This window comes from Parasteatoda tepidariorum, chromosome 7 (assembly GCF_043381705.1).
Source record: "Parasteatoda tepidariorum isolate YZ-2023 chromosome 7, CAS_Ptep_4.0, whole genome shotgun sequence".
Taxonomy (NCBI): Eukaryota; Metazoa; Arthropoda; class Arachnida; order Araneae; family Theridiidae; genus Parasteatoda; species Parasteatoda tepidariorum.
This window is the reverse complement of record NC_092210.1, coordinates 27,181,386-27,204,483: the sequence shown is the minus strand read 5'-3', so window position 1 is coordinate 27,204,483 and position 23,098 is coordinate 27,181,386. Positions and strand designations below refer to the sequence as shown.

Below are 23,098 nucleotides of genomic sequence, written 5' to 3'. Positions count from 1 at the left end.
TCCGCTTAAATATATATATTCTTTTCGTGTTGGCAACAAAGAATTGAAATTTCAAGCGTGTGAGTTGTCATAAGCATTAAAGCGTAGAGTATGTAAAGTTAATAAATTTCTGAATGAAAATTCTTTTTTCGTATTTACAACGAAAACTGAAAGTAACTGAGCTATAAGTTGGGAAGTATTAAAAGGCTAAAAGCCAATAGTTCATACTAACAAACAAAGTGTTATATATTATATTTTATTAATACGGGTTCAATAATAATAATTTTATTCATTGAAAAATGAATGCCGTGCTGGTACGTTTTTTAAGTATAATTAAAAAAAAACGTGCTGGAAGAGCAGCAAAAAGCGTTGATGACAGTAATGAAAGACATAACATTGAAAAAATGCGTGAGAGGCATGCCGTCATACATGTTGTTTTTCAAAAGCATAATATTGCTTTTTCGGACATTTTTTCTATTGCATGTCATTTATTTCAATTTAATATTTTTTATTTCAATAATTTATTATTGACTAAAAATTTTAATAATTAAAGTTTTATATCTTAAACTAGAACTCATTTCAAATAGGTTTAATTTAGTAACGATCAAAGCGAGCATAGTTTGCAGGGAAAACCATATCATATTATATGGCAGTTAGCTTTACACTTTATTACTTCTGGGGTTGCGGTGCATCAGCTAACGAATACAGCATAATTTAATTGTGTTTTTTTAAAGGCATTTTGTTTATAAACAACATATAAAATTAATATCAATGGCTCCTGGATTTCAATTTCCGGATTTGAATGAACCGGTTATGGATTGCACACACTTCAAATAGCAAGATAATACAAGGGTACAGAGATGGAATATTTACGTTCACATCAATGAGTAGTTATTTGATGTTAAACTTGTCAAAAATGGTTTAAAAGTACCTATCTTTAATCAAAAAGACAAAATATTCTACAGTTTCGTTACTTACCGTTTTGTTGCTAAAAAGATTTCTGCATTAAATTTTATAAGCTCTTTTTTAATGCGTGGGTGTGTGTACTATCACGAAAGTTACTCCCATTAGTTTTCATCTATTTTTTTTAAGGGAATTTTTCTTTTCTTTCATTAAATAAATTGTACCTGCATTCATTTCTTAAACCTGTCCCTCAACCTTATTTACGTAAGAACACATATGTGCTACAGGAAATACCTTCGCTGCAGGTATCTTCCTCCATTCCCATCTGTTGATTTTATTCTTTCTGTGTACCCCCGACCTTGTTTTTTGAAACACATCGGGCCAATGTGTAGGCCTTCCATAAATGAATGTCGAATGAGAACATTGAACTGCGGAAGTTGTCCACTGGCTTATGATATTTATACGAAAATTATATATATATTTTGTCAAGTTTGAACAAATTGGGAACTTATTTTTTTTCTACTGAGCTGCCACATTTCAAAAAATACTTTTATTTATTAGGAACTAAAATGTAATGGGTTTATTTATACAAGTTGCACTTTATATGATAGTGATCGTATTAATGTTAGGAGCATTCACCGGGGATCCAATATTGGGATATCTAGATTTTTAATATTGGTCCTAGAATGACTTATACAGCCCCTACATCAGCCATTATACGACCTATATTAATATATTCGTATGAATAATGAATATAAAATATCGGGTGATATCTGACAATTCTATATAGGGCGGATATTGTTTGTAAAGTGGCTGTCAAATATCGGGTAAATCGTACAATTCTAAATACAGCCAATAACGGAAAAATTACGGCCCTTTGAAACCTTATTGAGCCGATATTAAAGAATATTGATCCAATGAGGGCCGTATTTATTTGCTGCTAGGGTTGTTTTGCGTGAAGGAAACGGTTATGAAAGGGTAAAAGGTCATTCTCGAATTGAAATTGAACTAGAAGTAATTATTATCAGCTGCACAACGGAACTTGTTTATTTCTACCACAATTCTTAATAGTACAAAATTATGCATTAATAAATAAAACAAAGTTATACCCATTGAGAAAGATTATATTATGCTCTTTTCTTTCTTTTTTTTTTTAAAAAAAAATAATAATTTTATTTTAACCTTAGTTATGAAAATACAAATTTATCGTCTATTCTGTATGGCGATATGTATACATCAATAAAAAGTATACATCGTTTCACATTAGTCTGCTTACTAAAAAAATAACCTAAAGTAAAAATATTGCAAACAAAGAGTTAGAATCCTTTTCTTGTCGGGCTAACCTTGGGAGGGGTTTTTTCTTTCCATGTAACACTAATGTGGGTTATGTGCTGGGTCCAGGAGTTCCCTTATCTAATGAGTTAGGTCCAAAATTACAAAGCTACAGAGTTAACTTTAATGGTCGCAAATCCAGAAATGATCAGCTACGATCTAATCTACGAGCCGTAGTGGCCAAGGATGTAGAGCGTTCGCCTAATAATGAGGTAACCCGGGTTTGAATCCCTGCGATGGTTGATTAATTCGAACTTTGCACCCAGCTGCCACCGACTGCAGTGCTGACGTAAGAATATTATCAGTGGTAGACGGTTTATGGTTAGAATCCCCTTGCCGTCGGACTAAGCATTGGAGGTTTTCGCGGTTTTCCTCTCAATTTATAGTTAATCCCATCAAACAGTCCACCACGAAGGTAATTTATAATTTTATTTTATATTTTCAGACTGTCGTTGAATAGCCGACCCAATTTTGAGTTTACGATCACCTATGTATCACTAAGTAGCCTTGTAATTTAGAACCCCACCCAGAAGGTAAGAGAACTCCTGGAGCAAGTATTGGAAGAATTTTACCTTCCTAGAAGACTTTTTGATGGAACTCACTTGCATTTGTGTTACATGGTGAGAAAAACCACGAAAACTTCCCACTCTTAGCCTTATGGCCAGGAGACTCTTACCCATGATTTGTCTACCAAACGCCAGGTGCGTTCCTACCTAAATTTAAGTTTACGACTACCAATGTTCAACTCCGTAGTCTTGTAATTTTGAACCCAATCCAAAAGACAAGGGATGGTTCCTGGATCAATACCCGCAGAGATATTGATTTGTTAAGGGAACTTGGAGGACTTTGGGACCCCGATAGATTTAGTGTGCACCAGTCACCATTTAATACACGGTGATTTTTCGGTCAGCTGGACTCAAACTCCAGGTCTCACGGACGCTAGTCCAACACTCTACCAACCAGGCTATCCCGGCCCTTGCGAAGTCTAGTTTGTCCCAATGCTTGATCCAGAAGTTAAGTTGTCTTCTGGGTTAAGCATTAATAATCTTAAACCAAACAATTGGCCGGCTGTCCAACGCCAGCTATGAAATAAAATAAAAGCTATGAAGCAGGGGTAGCTCAGGGGATAATGTGTTTTTCTTCCAATTATGTGACCCATGTACGAAACCCAGGTTTTTATCGTCGTGCTAACTATGAAAGGTTTTCGTAGTTTCCCTCTCCACGATAACGCAAAAAGAAGTTGTTTCCTATAAAACTCTTCCACGATAAAAATCTGTCTTAATACTTGATTTATAAATTCACTTGTATTCTAGGCTGGGTTCGATATTACCAAGCTACAAAGTTGACCATTGATAGCCAAAAATCTGATATGGGTCGGTTTTTCAACTCTTCTTATAAGAAAAAATGAAAGATTAAACTGCTATTTATGCTGGAATAAGGCATATGCTGACATTTCCGACTGATGACTTAATTTTTGTTTTTTCCTTTTGGTTTAATCGTCCATTAAAATCATTTAATCATCATTTCCTTATCACTGTATTTCGCATCTTCCGCTTAAATTTCAGTCGATAGGTAATGAAATCATAGACTAAGACAGCTTGGCCTTGACGAGAACGAAAACAAGTCACATCTTCTATTCTTACCTACTAAATATTATAAAATGAAAAGAAAAAAAAAATTTTTTTTACAGATATTTGTTATCAGTGCGTTGCAGAAAATACATTTTGTAACGTTTTTTACACATTGTATTATTTTAATCTCTTAATTTATATAAATTTGATTAGAAACTGTGACAATTTTAAACATAACCACGTGTATTCTACATTGTTAAAATTCAATTAAGTTAAACATTATTATTTCTCAAGTTAGTGAAACGTTCTTTAAATTTCAATTATTTTGTTGCCAAAAAGAGGTGGGCAAGTATGTAAAGAACTTGGAACGTTTTTCTACAGATTCTTATACAAGTCAGATGTTTAGTCAAAAAACTTCAGAAATTTACATTTGAAGTTCAAAAACCTGCTATAGTAGTGAAACATAGAGAATGCTGATTATTCTCGACAAAAGGCACTATCGCATTTAACTACTCGTTTAGAAATTGTTATTAACGAAAATGTTGTACTTTTTCTGAGAAATTCAATAAAATTTTTCTAATTACTGGGTTTTTGCTAGAATTTCTTTTTTGGTTAAATAAAAAACTTTTCACTTCATGATTTTTCCATTTCGTTTTATTTTTGCATCTCACAACTCCTTTTGGCTTTATTTCTTAGATTGCGTAATATCGTAATTAGTTTTATTGAATTTGGCGCTGTGTAGCCGCATCCGAATCTTGTTCCATTAAACTGTACACTCTTATTTCATCACATTCGTCAAATTCAATTTAATGAAGGCACGTTGTCCTCAACGGAAGGCTTGCTTCATTGTACGTAATGTCATATGCGCTACCACTAAAAGTAAACTTAACTAGAAATTCACACTCTACATATTTTTAAATGCTGTTATGCCATTTTTTTTTTGGCAACTACAGCGTTTTGACTGAGGCCATTTTTTTTTAATAAGACAAATTATAAACACTGAGGTCTTTCACTGACATTGTCTCCGGAACACGACATCCCCTATTTAAAATCCACTTTGTTTTCCGTTAAAGAGAAATGTTGTTGCTGACCTTGAGATGAAAGTATGACAGGTACACTTATTTACATCCTGGACAAACTGTGGCGCATAATTGTCGAAATGAATACCTCAGGGTCGCAGCACATTCTCTCATAAAAACGGCCCCGCAAATATGAAAGTGTCTCGCTTTTGAATGAACGGTTTCCTGAATCAATTGTGGTAGAGTTCCATGCATCGTAAAAGTACAAAGAAGATCTTACTCTGGGAAATGAAAGTTGTACAAAAGACATCCGTGGTAAATAAATTTCATGCAAAATACCTTTGCGTTTCCTGTGTTTTTTTCCACTAACTTCGCCGTTTAAGTGATGGAAATAACTGAATCGAAGGTATAGTCGTGTAACAAGTTGCAACTTGGAGCCAAAACTACATACTCCAACTTTGTCTCTAAGAGATTCTTCTATGGAGAGTTTAACGCCTGTGCACAATTTACTAAAATTCCTTTTCCATTGTGTTAAACTGTTGTTTTTCAACTGTGTGTTTTTATGATTAAAGTTTTGTTATTTCTGCATCAGAAAAAAATTTCACGCTTTTGTTACGTTTTCAGATATTGTTAAGCCTCTTTTCAGTTTCTGCCAGTTCAAAAGCATTTACTTTAGAGAATAATTAATTGTTGTAATGCTTTAGTCTACAGTTACATTCTATGTTTTACATGTACGAAAGTTTTTTTTAGACATTTAAATGTTTATATGAAATAGGGTAGCTTAAATCTGAGGTGTCTAATTTTTTTTTCTTGCTACGGAACCCTAGTTGAACGACCTATTGGCTGAACCCCGACTTAATAAATACGATAAATAAAGTTTACTAGTAATTGTGTACATATGAACCATAGAAAGGCAGCTAATTATGTTTTGNGTGATTCGTTTTTTTTTTTGCGGACTGTACATATGAACCATAGAAAGGCAGCTAATTATGTTTTGGAAACATTTAAAGGAAGGAATTATATGGAAAAAACAGCACTTTATCAGTAATAATCTTTAAATTTCACTTTATGTCAGATAGTTGAACTTGTAAATCAGGTTTTCTTTAGTACATAAGCAAAATATTAAACAATGAATAGATCATTTATTGAATATAAAATCTTGGAGCCCCTGTCCACGAAACCATAGGTTTACGAGGAACACTTTTAGGGAGCTATTGTCTTTAATTACCTTTCAAGGTTGGGTAATTAAGCAAGCAGTAAGAATTCAATATTATATATTAGTCGATGAGGGATCATATACTGTGCTCTAAACCAGGGGTCGGCAACCTGTTTGTCCTTAAGGGCGCAATACTAAATTTGAAAATCACCGAGGGCGCATATTTTACAGATAATCATGCACAATCCTAAACTCAACTGACTACTTGCTGTATATCGCCGTTTGACAAGAGTTAAGTAAATCGCTCTGGCTATCATACATTTACATTAGTCCAGCGAGGGCGCATTAAAAAATCGATCGGGGGCGCCATGGCGCCTACGGGCGCCGCGTTGCCTACCCCTGCTCTAAACATTTATTATTAAAAAAAAAAAAATGCTTAGAGCAGTATGATCTATCACCGACTATGTTAAGCAAACAGTAAAAACTCAATATTATATAATAGTCGGTGAGGGGTCATATAATGAGAAAAACATTTATTATCAAAAATAATATTTAGAACACTATATATGATCATATCCTCGACAAAGCAAGCAGTAAGAACTCTGCATTATATAATTGTCGGTGAGGGATCATATAGTGATCTAAACATTTATTATTAAAAATAATGTTTAGAGCAGTATATGATCCAACATTGACTAAAAGCAAGTCGATGATAGATCATATACTACTCTAAACATTAATTATTAAACATTATAATGTAAATAGTATTTTTAAAAAAATATATTTTTAGTGCTTTGAGAATTTAATCTACGCCAAAAAGTTCTAAATTAATTTAATGAAGTTGACATAAGAAGTTCAAACAAAAAAGTATAGCAACCTCTATTGATCGTAGTACAGTGGTGACAATGTGTGCAATATATACATCCATCCATGGTAAGGTTAATATCCCAGCAAAAAATTTTTATTCGTCATCTTCACATGAAAAAAGCATTATTGCTCGAAGATTCATGTGGAAGAGAGCCATTTTATTTTCCCAGACGCATTTTTTTCTCTCATAAACGCTACTCTACTGTTTCACGTGGTTCCTTTATTCTGCCAATTTATGGATTTATCTTTCCGTGACTGACGTTCGTTCGTGTCACAACGCTCGCGTTCGACACGTACCTGTTGAATAAACGGTTCGTTCAAAAAAAAAAAGAAAGTGAAATTTTTAAAGAGTGAATAATATTTTTTCTTGTCTTGTTATCCTTTCTCCGCTGTTGCAATTACTTCGCGTGAATATGTGCCATTTATAACAGAGATAGAGAAAAGGCTTTTTAATTGAAAGACTCTTGAAACTTTCTTGCTATCTTTGTCTATTATTTATGGAGGTTATTCTTCTTAGCTTTTGCAATTTCAAGAGATTACCAAAGTTGAAGTGGAATTTAAATAGAGACGGTAAAAGCAAAAGGGATAGAAAATATGCTTAAAAACTACATATAAAATTTCCCAAATCGATTTATGTTTATTTTATTGTGTTCCTAAAGTTTGCTCCTCCATTTGGATTGTTTTTAATATTCACATTCCTAAGATGCCGTTGGAATATTAGAAAGCTTATTGAAAGAACGTGTTAAATGAAAATGAAATTTTAGAAACATTCAAATTTTCAGGTTCTCAATATGCTTTGGCATAAAAAAATATTAACGTACACCTAACTCAGATCTGGTATACAACTGGAGAGCTTAGCGGAGGAATATGTTGAGTGTCATTTTGAAAACACTTAAATTTACATGTTTTAGGAATGCTATGGCCAGTTTTAAATAAAGAAGATAAAAAAAAAAATTGTCGTATACCTCATTCAGATATGGTTTATAATTGGAGAACTTAGTGAAAAAAATATGTTAGGTGACATTTTGAAAACACTCCAAATTTTCAGATTAAAGATTGCTTTAAGTATGAAACATTTTTCATAAACTAGAGGGCTTCACCTCCTCGATACTACTCGCCAACTTATTGTCGTTTAAATAAGTATCATTTATTGATAGAGTATAAGTTTACATAAAATAAGTCATGCATTGCACAAATATGATAATAACTTTGTCCTTCCTTTGCCGATTTTTTTCAATTACAAAATATCTGCCATTAAAAAAAAATCTATAGTATTGGATACAAAATAGTTAAAAGTTTTTGCCAACAGACAATCTAAAATGCAGCTGGATTTGTAGTACCTCGTTAGAAATAAATATAAAGACGTTTAAATGAGGCGGTTATTAATTGAAAAAAAGAGTTTGTGACAACTTCCTATTAATTCTATACATTCTTACTCGTGTTATTAATGAGGTATGTAAAATTTCAAAAGTTATCATAGCATGTTTATTATAGAAAAAGCAACTATAAAGAATTCAAAATTAAAACTTTTTCTTTCTTTTCATCTCTGTAAAAAGTGTTTCGTTTTCAAAATACATATTCCTAATCTTCTTTCCGCAACAATTGGTCGTGAAATCCGCAATAATGCTCCAGGTAATAAGACCTTCACGCTCTGATGATCTACATAATGACCACCTTTTCAATAGAAACAGTTTTTAACAACTAAGCCGCTAGTCGGTGATTGGTGGAGTTCGTTATTGTCCGTACTGATCAATCATTTACTTTTATTATTTTGCATCTCTCAATTCAAGTGTATTAGCTAGATGGCAATCAAGTAACTTCATTAGATTTCATTACTACATTTTCAATTGAAAACAGTGAAGCGAATACCCCACCCCACCCCCATTTATTATTTTAATTGGCAGTTTTTAATTACCTTATTTTAATAGCTTTATATCTAGTTTCTAATAACTTAGCTCAACTTTAATGTGCCATTTTGCTTATAAACGATCAGCTGGCGTCATAGGTCACATGTGTGATCTTTTTCTTCTTGAAGTGCAAATATCCAATTGTCAAATCAATTTTTGTCAAGCTGATTTTTTGTTTATTAAATTCGTTTTTTAGTTAGATAAAGTAATTTGTAAAATTTATTTATTAGGTTTGAAGTAATTTTTAAGTTCTAAACTATGAAAAACTACTATCTTTATCTTAAATATCTCTTCAAGTTCCGTAAACGACGAGCATTGTTGGTTGTAAAAGGTAATTAAAAAAAGATCAAAATTAAAAATTGAGTAAAGGTTCTATGATTATGAGTTATAAATTTCTGTATAACTCTGCATTTCGCAAGTATTTTTGACAAGTATTTTGCTAATTTAGAATTGGGTATAATATAGCCTACGTCACAGGTTGTGTTGTTCCTACTAAATTTAACCCATGAACGGCATTTTCTGCGAGCCTAACTTCAAGCCACAAATAAACAAACGAAGTGTTCGATCGTTTAAATAGCTGCTCGCCAGATTTTATTGCATTATAAAGAAAAGTTATTGAAACTAAATACAACTAAATAAACAACAACAACTAAAACAAATAACAACAACTACTAATAACAATAACTAAATAAACAACAACTAAATTCCATTCGTTTAGCATTGCGTCATATGTTGTTCCTACTAAATCGAAGTTGTTGTGTTTTTTTCATATTATACTCAATTCTAACAAGAAATCGTTTGAAAAAAAAATTTTTTTTTCTTTCTCCGAGTATTAAAAGTTATTTTTAGAACAGAATTCATTCAGAATTGCTCATTTTACGCAATTTCCTCAATTCTTTATAAATTTTTTATGTTAAAACCTATATTTCAAAATTTTATATCTCCTAAAGCAAAATAGAAAAAAAAAATATGTACATTATTTACTAACCAACGGAGAAACTAACTACTATATAAAAGGTTGAACTTAATTTGCGAGTGATAGTACTTTCTTTGTAAGCTCTTAACTAAAGTTATTTTGACATATATTCCATATCTTTTTAAATTTAAAACATCTACATCTAAACTTTTATTTGGGGACATCAGATTTTGTGAAGAATAGGTTTTTATATTTTCTTTACTTTTTTGTTCGAAATTTGAAAGTAATAAACTTTAAATTTTAAGTATTTGTTGAAAAAGATTTTTTTATTTACTTTTCAATTTGTAAGTTTACAATATTGTCGAAGAATTCCGCTATAAATTTATGAACAACTATAAAACAAAGTATGATTAGGAAATTGATGAAATTCACAGCTCCACAGTGCCATAGGACTATTTATGCTCCTATAGTCTCCTTCTCAAATTGATTATTCATAACTAAAGGTAACGTCTCTTTTCGTGATTTTTTTTTTTTTTTTTTTTTGTTTAATTTGTGGCTTTATTGATCATTTTTAAATTTTTTGTTCGTTTGGTTGTGAACCTTAGATAAGTCTATATCAATGTTACCTTGTAGCTAACCATTCTATATTATGACTTAAAATAGTGTTTTTTTTTTTTTTTTTACATTTTCTTTATGTAAAACAAATAATTTTGTCCTTAAGATAAATCATTTTAAAATTTCATTAAAATATAAATAGGCAAAAACATTTTATGTTTGTAATCATTAGATTCTTTAGAAGATGTTACTTCGCAAAATCCGGGAATTAATTTATTATTTAACGGACGCTTAGTGATCTAGATTTGGGGTTAACATCGTTCTATAGATACACTATTTTAAGAATAAACATTTATTTATTTAAAATACATTTTAAATATTTTGAAACTAGAAACTAGCAAATTTGTTTCCATGATTTCCCTTCTCTTAATTTGTTTCCTAATTGTATTTGAATGTCAAAAATTCTGTTTCCTCAATATTCTGACAATAGAGTATTAAAATATATTAATATAACAACTTTTTTTTAGTGTTTAATTATTTCTTGCTATTTTTTATTTATTTCATATAATGAACAAGTATTTCATTCATAATTGAACTTGAAAAGCCAAAAAAAAACTATGAGTCATTTGAAATGTTACTCTGCACTTCCTAAAATGGAAACCTATACTTCTTATTTTATTTAGTTATTTTTTTTAAAACAAAAAAGAAAAGATTGTTATCTCATCTTTAGTGATTTATGATAATCTACTTATCTTGGGTGTTGTTTTTGTGTGAACCCACTATGTTTTGAAAATGTGCCAAGTAAAGCCAAGCGTGTGTGTTTGTGACCTTCTGAGGTTCCTTGAAACACCTTGATTTTAATTATTAGGTTCTTACAGATATTAAAATTGTAAATAATGCAGTTTTTATTTTTTAACCTTCCAATATATAATTTTTTTTTGATATTTAAAATTTAATATTTTAAGAATATTTATCAATATATAATATCCTTTAAGTAAATTTTTATCATCTTAATTTGAGTTGCTTTAAAATGAAATCAATTGCAGGAGTATAGTGGAAGGGGGTACGCTGGAAAGTAACGCAACTCCGTTGCTTTTTCATTCAATTCCATTCATTTTTTTTTTTTTTTTTAATTATTAGATTCTTTTGGATATTAAGACTGTAAATAATGTAGTTTTTATATTTTAACCTTCCAATACATATTTTTTTATGATATTTAAAATCAATTAGATATTAAAGATTTTATGAACATTTATCAATATATAGTATCCTTTTAATCCTAATTAGAGTAGTTTTAAAGTGCAATCAATTGCAGGGGTGTAGGGCAATAGATACGCAGGGAGGCGCGTATTTCCTTTGGTTTTAGCGATCCCATTTTGACGTCAATTAAAAAAAATTTTTTTATTAAATATAAATATTTTTATTCAATATAAAACTTGTTTATGTAAGATAACAGATTCCAAACATTTTTAACAAATTTAATGATCTGAACATTAAAAATGGTAGCTAGTAGTGTGATGTATAAAGGTAGTAGTACCTTTCAGCCGATATGAAAGGAGCGAAGTTTACATAAAACATTGATGACGACGTAAAAGTATGCATTTTTCATGCATTTTTTTAAATATATCTTTAAGGGGAATGAAAATGAATAGATAAATAGGGTGTTTGAATTTTATTGAAACTTTTTTTCTATTTTATTTTATTTATCATTACCGTTCACATTTGAGATATTTTGCATAGAGTTTGTCTTATGCTAATCGTAATTTTAACCTTATTTCCTACGCCTCAGCGAAACTGCGATTTGCAGTAAAATTTTCGCGCATGCGCTGAAACACTCAAATAATATTTATGCTAGAGTTAAGAACTCTAGGGCCTTGCAAAATCTCTCTGTTATGAATGCATGAATGAATACCTTATTAGAATTATATTCAGTTAATTTTCAGTGAAATAGGAGAACCATTTTTTTAAAGCCTGTTATGATTAGGCGAATTTTAAACTAAAGGCAAGGCAGTTAAAAAGAAAACTTTCAATAGTACTTTCTTAAAAAATTTTTTTAAAAGTGTACATAAAATATTGGTATTTTTAGCTTCCTGTTACTAAAATATTTTCTGCTGATTTCGTTAAAATTTGCATTTATCCGTTTTATTATGTCCTACCATCATTTTAAGATCAAGTTTATTTCCAAGTAGCTTTCATTTACCTTTAATCTAAGACCAAGCAAAATTTTATGTAATTTTAAAAAAAATCGCAAAATAAATTTAAAAAATTCAATTTTATTGTAAAACCATACTCTGATGGTGAGAAATCTTTGAAATTGAATTTCGCTTTTTGCAGCATTTGTTACCTTACGATTTCACATCAGCTAGACATTTATAAATTATAATTAAATACAATTTTTTTATGAATATCAATAAAATAAATGTGTGTTTTTATATTTGGTATCAATATATATCAGGTATCAACATGTTTGCAAAATATTTTTTGACAAGCATATTAATTTCATGTTTTACGTTCGGGACGAAATTGTGAAACTTCCCAATTGGGATTTTCAAAATGTTCTCTGAAATTTAAATACAGTGAAACCTGCCAAGTTGACCACCCTTGTAAGTTGGACACCTGCATAAGTTGACCTCAATTATCAAGAACGGAATTTTTCCTGTATAATATAAAGAAGCAAAACCTTTGTAACTTGACCACCTGTCTATCTTGTATGTTGACCACTGAAATAAGTCAATTTTGTCTAGGAGTATTATGAAATTCTATTCTAAAACCCTCATAAGTTGACCAGAAAAAAAAATTCAGAAAATTTTCTGTCATTTTGCAATGTATGTTAATATTTCACTTGTTTGGTGAAATAGTGTAAAAAGCTAATCTAAACCCTTTTGTGAGTTGACCATCTGGGGAAACTGTAGGGAGTCAGCTTTTGACCATTTCTTTCATTCATTCATTGAAAACAGGTGTGTTAGTTGAAAAGTTGCTCTTCCAGTTGCAATAGTGAGCAAATAGGCTTGTATGTGTAGTAATAACAGAATAAATTTTAAAGTGTTAAAATAATTTTGTTTTGTTAAAGTTTTCAATGTTTTCGTGTTCTGATATTTTAAGAAATTATTTTTATTAAACACTTCACATGCATAACTAACAAAAAAAATTTTTTTTTAAAAAGTTAGTGAAATATTAAAATTATGTACATGTAACAAATTGAAGTTCATTCAGTTTTAAACACATTTCTTAAGATATTCATTTGGCTATTTGATAAATAAAATTTTTAAGTCTAGTAAAAAATTTTTTAAAATATATAGCAACATGATATAGGAAGCAAAAAAGTAAACAATGATCTAACCCCTCTATAAGTTGCCCACTTGTCTAAGTTGACCACTAAAACAATGCACCACAAGTGGTCAACTTACACAAGTTTTACTGCATACGAGGATGCCACTAAGGCTTGAGAGTATTAAGTGACAGTTAAAGTTAACTAGCTATTAACTGGTGCTAAATTGTATTTATATGAATTAAGGTGTAAATATTTGAAAATTTTTTATCATTAAACAATACAAAATAACTTCTATTTCTTTCTGATTTACCTCATAATAAAAGGTTTTTCATGGTGTTAAAAAAAGTTGTATATTTGTGAAGTAGAGTACGTATTATTTAATAGTTCTATTGGCATCATAATTTGATTAACTTATTTGCAAATATTATTCATTAAGTATATTTTATATTTCAGAGGATATACTAAATCATGACAATGACGCTCTAAGAGAAAGAGTTTCCGATTTAGAAAAAAAGGTTCAAGACCAAGCAGATGAAATTGTATGTCTCCGTGGAACGTTAGCTGACGTGCTGAGGCGTGTCACGCAACTTGAAGGAAGAGGTAGAGGAAATATTTTTTAAAGTATTTTTATCATATTAAATTATATGAATAGTAATTAAATCTCTCTTGATATCAATACAATTAAACTTCATTTACTCTAAACAGTATTGAATGTCATTTAAAACATTAGATTATCAAAAATTCAATAGTTTACAATCAAATGAATTATTTTTTAAACTTGAATAAGAACCATGAATCTCTCTTTATTTGTGTGATGATTACCTGCTTATGCTCTAATCGGTACGCTGTTGCCGATTTTGTAACAAAAGTATCTTAACATACAAGACACATTACCTTATTAAAAACTTCATTCGCTTCAAAAATATATAAAGAGGAAATAACAGTCAACATATTTTAAGCCCTCAAAAGCAGACACTAGTTTTTAAGATTTGCCAGACATGAATGAGGAGAAACAAAAGTGATTTGAAATAAAAAATGAAAATTTGCTGACCAAAAATGGAAAAATAAAATTGAGAAACAGAACTAGAAAAACAGCAGTAGTCAAGTGAGAAAAAAGATGAAAAACGAAAAACTTCTGTGACCACAAGGGACAAATCAGTAAAATGTATTTCATTCAAATATGCATTTTGCCCATATAGGCAATTGTGGTTTTTCTTTTTACTTTGGTTTTTCTAGTTTTGTTTCTCACCTTCATTTTTCAATTTTTAGTTGGTAAGTTTTTATTTTATATTTCAAATTACTTTTGTTTATCCTCATTCGCGTCAGGCAAGTCTTAAAAAGGGGCATCTGTTTTTGAGCGCTTGAAACATATAAACTGTTTTAGAATCAAATTAAGTTTTTATTCAGATAATATCTTATTGTTTGAGTTTCTCAGGATTATTTATTTAACACAAGACTCATCTTTCCACTTCAAGTGGCTAATTACTGTTTTTAATATAGGTTAATTTAAAAAAGGAAAAATGTGATGTACAAAAATAGTTAGGAATAACTAGTATCACGTGATTTCTTAAACTATCACTCATAGTTTGATATTCAATTTATATTCTTCTTCTACAATGGTTGCACAGTAAATGATGGGCCTTAGCCTTCTTGAGAAGCCATTTCCAGGCTCCCATCAACATTTTTCAGTTTTTACTTTTTGAGACTAAAGGTCTTTCTCTACGTAAGCCCTTCAATCTATCTTTGATTTAATTTCTTGTATGCCAGCTCGTCTGGTTTTAAAAGTTTTTTTTTCTTCATTCATTTTGATAACATGGTCTGCCCATTTTATTTGAAATTGCCTAATCCTACTTATCATTTATTTTAGTTAAGGGAAAGTTAATGAAAATAAATGTTTTTTTTTCCAGCTGTGATAATCACTAGCAATAATGTACCTGCTCCAGTCAAACCACTTTCAAACAATTCACATCCATACAAGCCATCAAATAACTACCAAAGGCAAATCACATCACCCACTACGAACTGTATTAACTCTCATGTTACTCCAACCACTCCTCAAACACCTGCACATCCAGGTCGGAGACTTTCCCACTATCCCTCTTCCGGTTCCCTTCATAGTGAGGGTGGTCACAGTTCCAGTTCTGCATCACCTATACCATCACCGTCACCATCTGTAACAAACAATTGTCGAAGTTCACCCTCTCCTAGACATACGCCATCTCCCAGTCGTCACATTTCGATGTCCACGTCAAATTTAAATTCAATGAAAAAATGGTCATCAAGTCAAGAATATTTAACTTCCAATAATAACATCAGGTAATAAAGTTTTTATTAGTTTTTTTAAAGACATGTATTTCTGTGCACTGGTATTTAAAATTATTTACTTCAAACACATTTTTATATATATATATATTTCGTTTTTAGGTTGGGTACAAAATTATTTTTCTATAATTTTACTAGACATTACTGTTTTTTATTTTTATTTAATATTATTATTATTATTATTTTTTTAGTATTTTGGCATATTGTTAAATGGTTAATCTTATATGTTGTTTGTTACTTACCTTAATGGTGAAGAGTTGAAAATTATACTTACACTATTTAGATTCTCAATACTTTTATTTGTTATACTTAGTTCTCTTAGATATGACACAATACAATATTTTTTTGTTATTCACTATTTTAGACCAGGGATTCTTAAAGTTGTCATTCATTTTCTTTTCATTAATACTTTTTTATAGTTTTAATAGTTTTTTTAAAACCAGAACAGCACTATCATGATTTATGTTAAAAAGTTTTATTATAGGGTCTTTTATTTTAAGCTTATTTCTGTATTTTGATTTCATAAGTTACAGTACCAAAAAAGTGAGTTTAATATTATAAAAATATCTTAGGCATGAGTGTAAGTGTTCAATGAATGCAAATGTTCAATGTTTCATTCATAGTTCATTTTAAAATTGTTTTGTGTATCCCTTGTAATGGCGTATGGACCTTCCAGAGTTGGCAGATGATACTTAGAGAATCTCTGTTTTTAACAATTAATTATAAATTAGAATAAAACTATAAATAACTTATGTTAAAAAATTCACTTTAATTTACTATTAAAAATATTCTGGATGGGGCTTGCAAAGATTTTCAACTGATCAAATCATGTATTGTAGATCTAAAAAAAAAAAAATTTAATGCATTTTCAATTTTTTTACATACTGACTGAAAATAACTTCTGTTACTGTAGTTATTTTAATTTGCAAAGGGGAAGAAATTCTAAGTAGATGCTTTCAAAATTATCCAAGTAAACAACAAATTGTGAATCTTTAAAAATATTACAGAAATTGGCAAATTTCTAAATTTAATTTCTATGCTGATATCTATATGTTATTTTAAGTCAATACCTCTGGGGGTACTGGATTGGAGATCGATCGTTCTCTGATTCAGGTCAAAAATACGATCTGTGGATGAATGAATGGATGTATGAATGGGCCCGTCCTATAAACGGTTGCGAGGTATGGTGTGGAAGAAGTCGAATTCTTGGCCATAGATGGCGCCACTGAAAAATAAGAAACTTACACTGTGCCTCAAGTTTCAGTTTCACCAAGCAGGTTTGCCCGTGTTTCAAGTGGCATTAGAAACAACAACAACATATGTTATTTTCAAATGAAAAGGAAAAAGAAAAGCATAAATGAAACCAAATACTTCTGCTGGGGAGCATGTAGTTCAGAGGGCAAAATTCTATAAAATGTTGCACAAATCTAATTATTTTTATTGTACTTATTCACATTATGAGTTTATTTTTCTACCAACTGGTTTATGTACAAATATGAATATAAATTTTTTATCAATCTATTGTTTCTTTTAACAATGACCAGATTATTGTTACATTTAAATCTTATTTTTTATTATTATTTATTTTTACATATTTGTGTAATCTATAAAAAACATATTCCTTCCCAGGAGAGTTACTACTGGATCTCTCTTCAACTTGAATATGAGAAGTTCCACACCAAATCAGGCTAGGCATGGGTAAACTATCTTAAATATTGGGACTAATTTCACATGGTGGAGGAACCCACTTATATTTCTCTCTACTAAGTTTTAGATTTAACACTATAGAATTTAATAGAGTAGTCAGAATGCATTAGTAGTTTTTTGTTAGTTATCAACAAGAGAAACTTAGTTTTCTTATATGTGATTTTGCTATTAACAAGGCAATTAACATATTCACAATTATTCATTGCTTCTCACTTGCTGGTGTTATTTGTTGACTAAAATTGAGATTTAATTTGTTAAAAAGCAACAACTTATAACTACTTTTTTATTATGATATTTTATTAATTCATTATATGGTAAAAATCATGTGCAATTTTTTACTGTATTTTTTATTTGTTATTGTTATTTATCTGTGGTAACAAGTAAGCTATCTAATTTTGTTAAAAGATTGAAGATATGTTTTATTTATTTAATATTTATAATAAATACTTGAAGTTTGCAATCTTTTTACAAAGTTCTTACATATGTGCCTTAATTGAAAATTGGTTTAAAAAATGCTTCTTTTTTCCTACATTTTAACTAAGCCAAGTCAGATAAGGAATGCTAATAATTCCATCTTAACCATATGAAATAAATTAAAAAATAAAATCTGTGCTTAAACCTCAAAAATATCCCTTAGGAAGTAAAAAATGCTTTTATAAATTTTTTTACTATGAATTCCATTTCTAGTAAAATATATTAATTTATAAAAAATATATTTTACTATTTAATATTATAAATTAAGTAACAGCTTTTATGAAATTGATGATATATTACATTTTATCACAAATTATTTTTCTTTCTGAAGATTTCATGGTTATAAAAATTAAATTGCTTTGAGAATAAAGCTAAACATGATTACAAAGTTTACAAATTTTTCAAAGTTTTTTCTTATTGATCAATATTATCACTGTGTTTATTTTGTGTACATAGTATTATTTCTTAATGAATTAGTTTAGAATTTGTAAAATTATTAGCCAAACATTTTAGTTTCATAATTTGCATGTTAGATATGTGTAAAAAAAAGTAAGGTATTTTTTTTTATATGCAAGACTTATATTATAGAAGTTGAATGCATAGATTAATTATATGTGTAGGGTAATACTTATTTTTTGAACATTGTAGCTTTTTTTCTATTAAGATTGCACTTCTGTCTGTAGTTTCCCTTTTCATGTTGTTTTATATTTCATATTCTGTGAATGAATATAACAATCAATTAGAACGTCATAATTCTTATGAATATATCTATTTGTTATATTCCAGTGTTTCTACTCAAAAGCTATATTTCTTAAATAGTAATATATTAGAGTAAGTGTAATGTATCTATGTAATATATTTCATTAAGAGTATCATAATGGTAAAGCAATAAGTTACTATATAAAATATAAGTATATGAATGTTTTAGAATTTTCTTTCACTTAATAATATTCGAAAAAAGGAAAATTATTAATTTATAGTGATATAAAGTTACAGAATTACTGTAAGCATTTACATTACTTTTTTTAAAAGAAAGTGGTTTAAAGTTAAAGAAAGCTTATCATAAATTTTTTTCAATTCAACTCTTATTAATGCAAAACTCTTATTAATGAGTAAACTTATGCTGCCTTATAAAGTAAACTCATTCTGCCTTTTTTAGGAAGTAGATGTCTGCCTGAGAAAATATAGTTCATAAAGTAGATGGGATTGTTGCATTTTTACTGATAATTATTTCATTTTAGGATGCAGCTGTCTTTAGTTAAATGTTAAAAAAGTTATAAAAATCATTAATATGCATATTATGTTGAAAATATGCCCTTTTTATATTAAAAGGATTTTTACTGTAAATTTCATATGTTTTGATCTGTATTTTTTTTCCTTTTCAGCACAAAAGATGCTGTCTTGATGCAAGGTATTTTATTTTTATTAAAAAAAAATCTGTAATGGTTACTTTTTACTTTTGATTTGTTAAATATATATTATATCAGGGCTCGAAAAAACTCAGAAATTTTACCCGTCCCCGAGGACGGCTTGTCCAACAATTGACAACATTTTTGACCGCCGAGGACAGGCGGTTTTTCGAGCCCTGTATTATATTATATTGGAATTTAAACGTTCTGTTCTATTTTGATCATCTAGATAAAATTATATCTTTTATTTGCTGAATTATTATTCTTTATATTTTTCATCAAGAATATTTTTTACTCACAACAAAATACAATTCTTGGATTTTTATTTTTGTTTCAACTTTTGTAAAATATTTTACATTATCCTTTAATCTTTGTTAAAGTTTCTTTGTTGTTAACTTTAATAATTATCATTTTTACAGCAAAATGTAATGGTGCTATCTCATCCAAAATTGTGTTTTAAAATATCTACATAAGTTAAAATTATATTGAAATTTGCTTGTTATTTTATCTTAATGTTATTCTTAAATGCGCTTGTTATACTTATCTTTTGAGCTGTTGCATGTATTTACTGAAATTTTTTTAAATGTGATACAAATAGTAATTATTTTTACAGAAATCATATTTTAATTTTTTTCTTTCATATTAGGTTATTTTTCTTAATTTCTATGTTCGATGAAATATTTTTTATTTAATGACATTTGCATGCTTATCATCTTCATTTTTTTTTATTAAAGAAAATATTAAAATATTTCTTTTTGACCAATATTTACACTTTAACACCCACAAATCTTCCAGTAGAAATTTTAATTTATTCACATTTTGATATTAATATTAAAGTTTAAGTTTTAAAATTCTTGAGTGTCAACTTACATTTTATTGTAAAAAAATTTATAATTAGTGATACATTTACGCTTTCATTTTATTTTAGATGAAGGAATAGTCAAACTGTATTTACGAGGGAGACCTATTGCCCTTCATATACCTACTGATTACTTACAAGATTATTCACTAAATAAAGTAAATTGTCCTCCATCACAAAGGCTTAAACTAGAATGGGTGTATCCTTTTATCATTAAATCGGTGTTTCTGGTTTTATGAAATGTTTGTTTTTTTTTTACCACTGAAATTATTTAATGCAATATTTATTGTTCAAGTGTAATGAACCTTGACTCTACTTCAGATATGGCTACAGGGGGAGAGACTGTAGATCAAATCTTTATTTTTTACCTACCGGTGAAATGGTATACTTCATTGCCTCAGTAGTTGTATTATATAATGTTGAAGATCAAATTCAGAGGCATTATATGGGTCACACAGATGATATTAAGTGGTTAGTTATCATATAATATTAAACTTTTTCAACTCAGTTTTGTTGAAGTCACAGTTTTTTAATAATATTTTGTTAAATTTCTGCCTGATTCTAAATTAAATGATTTTTGCCTGAAATACTTTTTTGAAAAAAAGGGAAAAAGTTCATTAAATTTTGATACACAAAATGAATGTCAAAAAACTATCAAAATCTAAAGTTGTCTAAAAATAAAAAAAGCAGGTTTTTTTAAATTTATATTTCTACTAAAATAAATATAAATTTAGTACTTTTTTCTGGACATAGGGAAAACTATATTTAAACCAGATTTTAACGTAAAATTAAATTACTTTTATAACAAACAAGTAATGTACTTCCATTGATAAAATAAAAAAATACTTAAAATTTTTTTTTGAAAAAGTAATTCATGTGAGCTTTTGATGCATTTTTGGAACTGTGCCTAAAATGGGACTGTATTTAAAAATGGATAAGTGTTTTTTATTACAATGAATTAAAAGTACTTATGCATTTTACCAGAATGAAATTCTTGTTCATAACTGCTCTAATCCATCTTAGCTGTTTTAATTTGGACTAAGTTTTGTTTTTTATAATTACTACATTACAGATAAACACAAAAATTTTTTCCTTTTTACAATTGATCATCTTATATTTTCCATATTTTTTCCGTGAGCTTCTCTGTCAAATAAAAGAAATTAAATTTGATTATTTGATTAAAATATGCTAATGGTTCATTACTAAAACTGCATAGTAATGTAAATAATTATATTATCATACTTTTTAAAATAATTTGATTTTTCTTTTTTTGTCAGCAATATTATTTCTAATATTTTCATTTTTCATCATTTTGTTTCTCAATTTAATTGATGTACTTTTTTTTTAGTCTTGCTCTCCATCCTAATAAATTGCTAATAGCCACTGGTCAAGTTGCTAGTACTGATAAAAGAGAAAGAAGAGTGAGTATTATATTTGCTACTCATTTTGATTACATTTCTAATTGCCAATTGCAATCAAAAATTTCTTTACAAATTTGATAGTTCATTTTGAATATCAAAACTTTACTGGAATGCATGGTAATAAATAGTATATATTTTTTTTCCAGAATTAAATTGTTATAACTCAGTATTTAGAAGTAAAATTGACATTTAACCGTATTGCTCAAATAGTTAGTACACTGTAGGGTGTAGCTTGTCCAGAAAGCTTAAATAATTGTGTTTTGAAATTTCAAACTTGTATATTTGATTTTTAATCCTCTATTTTTTTTATTTTTTTTCATTTTAAAATTCTTATTCCATTTTTATAGTAACAATTAATGTAAAATGTTAATTTTTTCCCTTAAAATTATAATTTTACATCACTTTTCTGATCTATAAAATTAATATTAACTTAATCCTCTTAATATGTATTTATATGATATACAAAATAAATATATCATATGAGTTAGCACCTAGTGTGATGTAAGTTTACATTTTAAGGAATGTATATTTATTTTTTATATTTTCTTATACAATTAAATGCCAAAAATATTTTCAACCTGTTGCGTTTTCTAATAAGCTTTAAATATCTTTCTAAATAAAATCATATTTTCATCTAAGATTGATTGTATTTTATGGAATAAAAGTTGTAAATGTAATTGCATTTTATATAATGTTGGAATTTTTAATCTGAAAAAGAAATTGAATTCGTCTTTGAAAAAAATTTGTAATTATTAGAACCAAGAGAAAATATTTTTGTTTTCTAAAGAAAATAATTATGTATTAGTGTTCATACAACAATCACAAAATGAAATATTAAATTTGTTATAAAGTGGAACACCAATTTTAGTTTTGAAATATTTAAGAGACTACATTTAAAAATACATTTTAATACAAAACATAATTGAAAATCTTGGGAGACAAGTTCATACAGAGTTTATTTAATAGCACTATTCTTTTTCAATTGGTGTCCATCTGTTGCCGTCGCATTAAGGCTTTTCAGGCATTTTATTTTAACATTTTGTTCCAAATTTCAAAAAGTGAGATCCTTTTATGATATTGACAAAAAGTAATTTTCATATATTTAGTAATGATTTGTTCAGCTGAAAATACATTTTAATTTAAAATCTTAGAAGACAAGTTCATACAGAGTTCTTTTAATAGCACAATTTTTTTTCTAATTGATGTCCATCTCTCGCTGAAGCATTAAGGTTCTTCAAGCATTTTATTTCTACATTTTGTTTTAAATTTCAAAAAATGGAATTGTTTCATGATTTTGACAAAAAAGTAATTTTCAGATACTTTGTTATAATTTGTACAGCTAAAAGAATAATCAAGTATTTAAGAAAAAAAACTTTCTATTTGGTAAAAGAAATTTAACAAACTGAGATTTCCCAGTAGATATTATTTTG

At 28.6% G+C, this 23,098-nt stretch overlaps 1 protein-coding gene across 8 annotated transcripts in view; it reads left to right on the top strand.

Moving 5' to 3' along the window:
• LOC107441696 (echinoderm microtubule-associated protein-like 2) overlaps positions 1–23,098 on the top strand; it is a 74,702-nt gene that overhangs the window by 27,441 nt on the left and 24,163 nt on the right. For 4 of the 8 annotated variants that reach the window (XM_071183215.1, XM_043047193.2, XM_043047192.2 and 1 more), the window contains exons 2-8: positions 13,930–14,076; positions 15,384–15,792; positions 17,428–17,496; positions 19,365–19,390; positions 20,317–20,446; positions 20,569–20,718; positions 21,596–21,668. In XM_071183215.1, coding sequence (XP_071039316.1) covers positions 13,930–14,076; positions 15,384–15,792; positions 17,428–17,496; positions 19,365–19,390; positions 20,317–20,446; positions 20,569–20,718; positions 21,596–21,668 — 1,004 coding nt within the window. The remainder of the gene's footprint in view (positions 1–13,929; positions 14,077–15,383; positions 15,793–17,427; positions 17,497–19,364; positions 19,391–20,316; positions 20,447–20,568; positions 20,719–21,595; positions 21,669–23,098) is intronic. The other 4 variants (XM_071183217.1, XM_043047195.2, XM_071183216.1 and 1 more) reach the window with 1 other exon arrangement.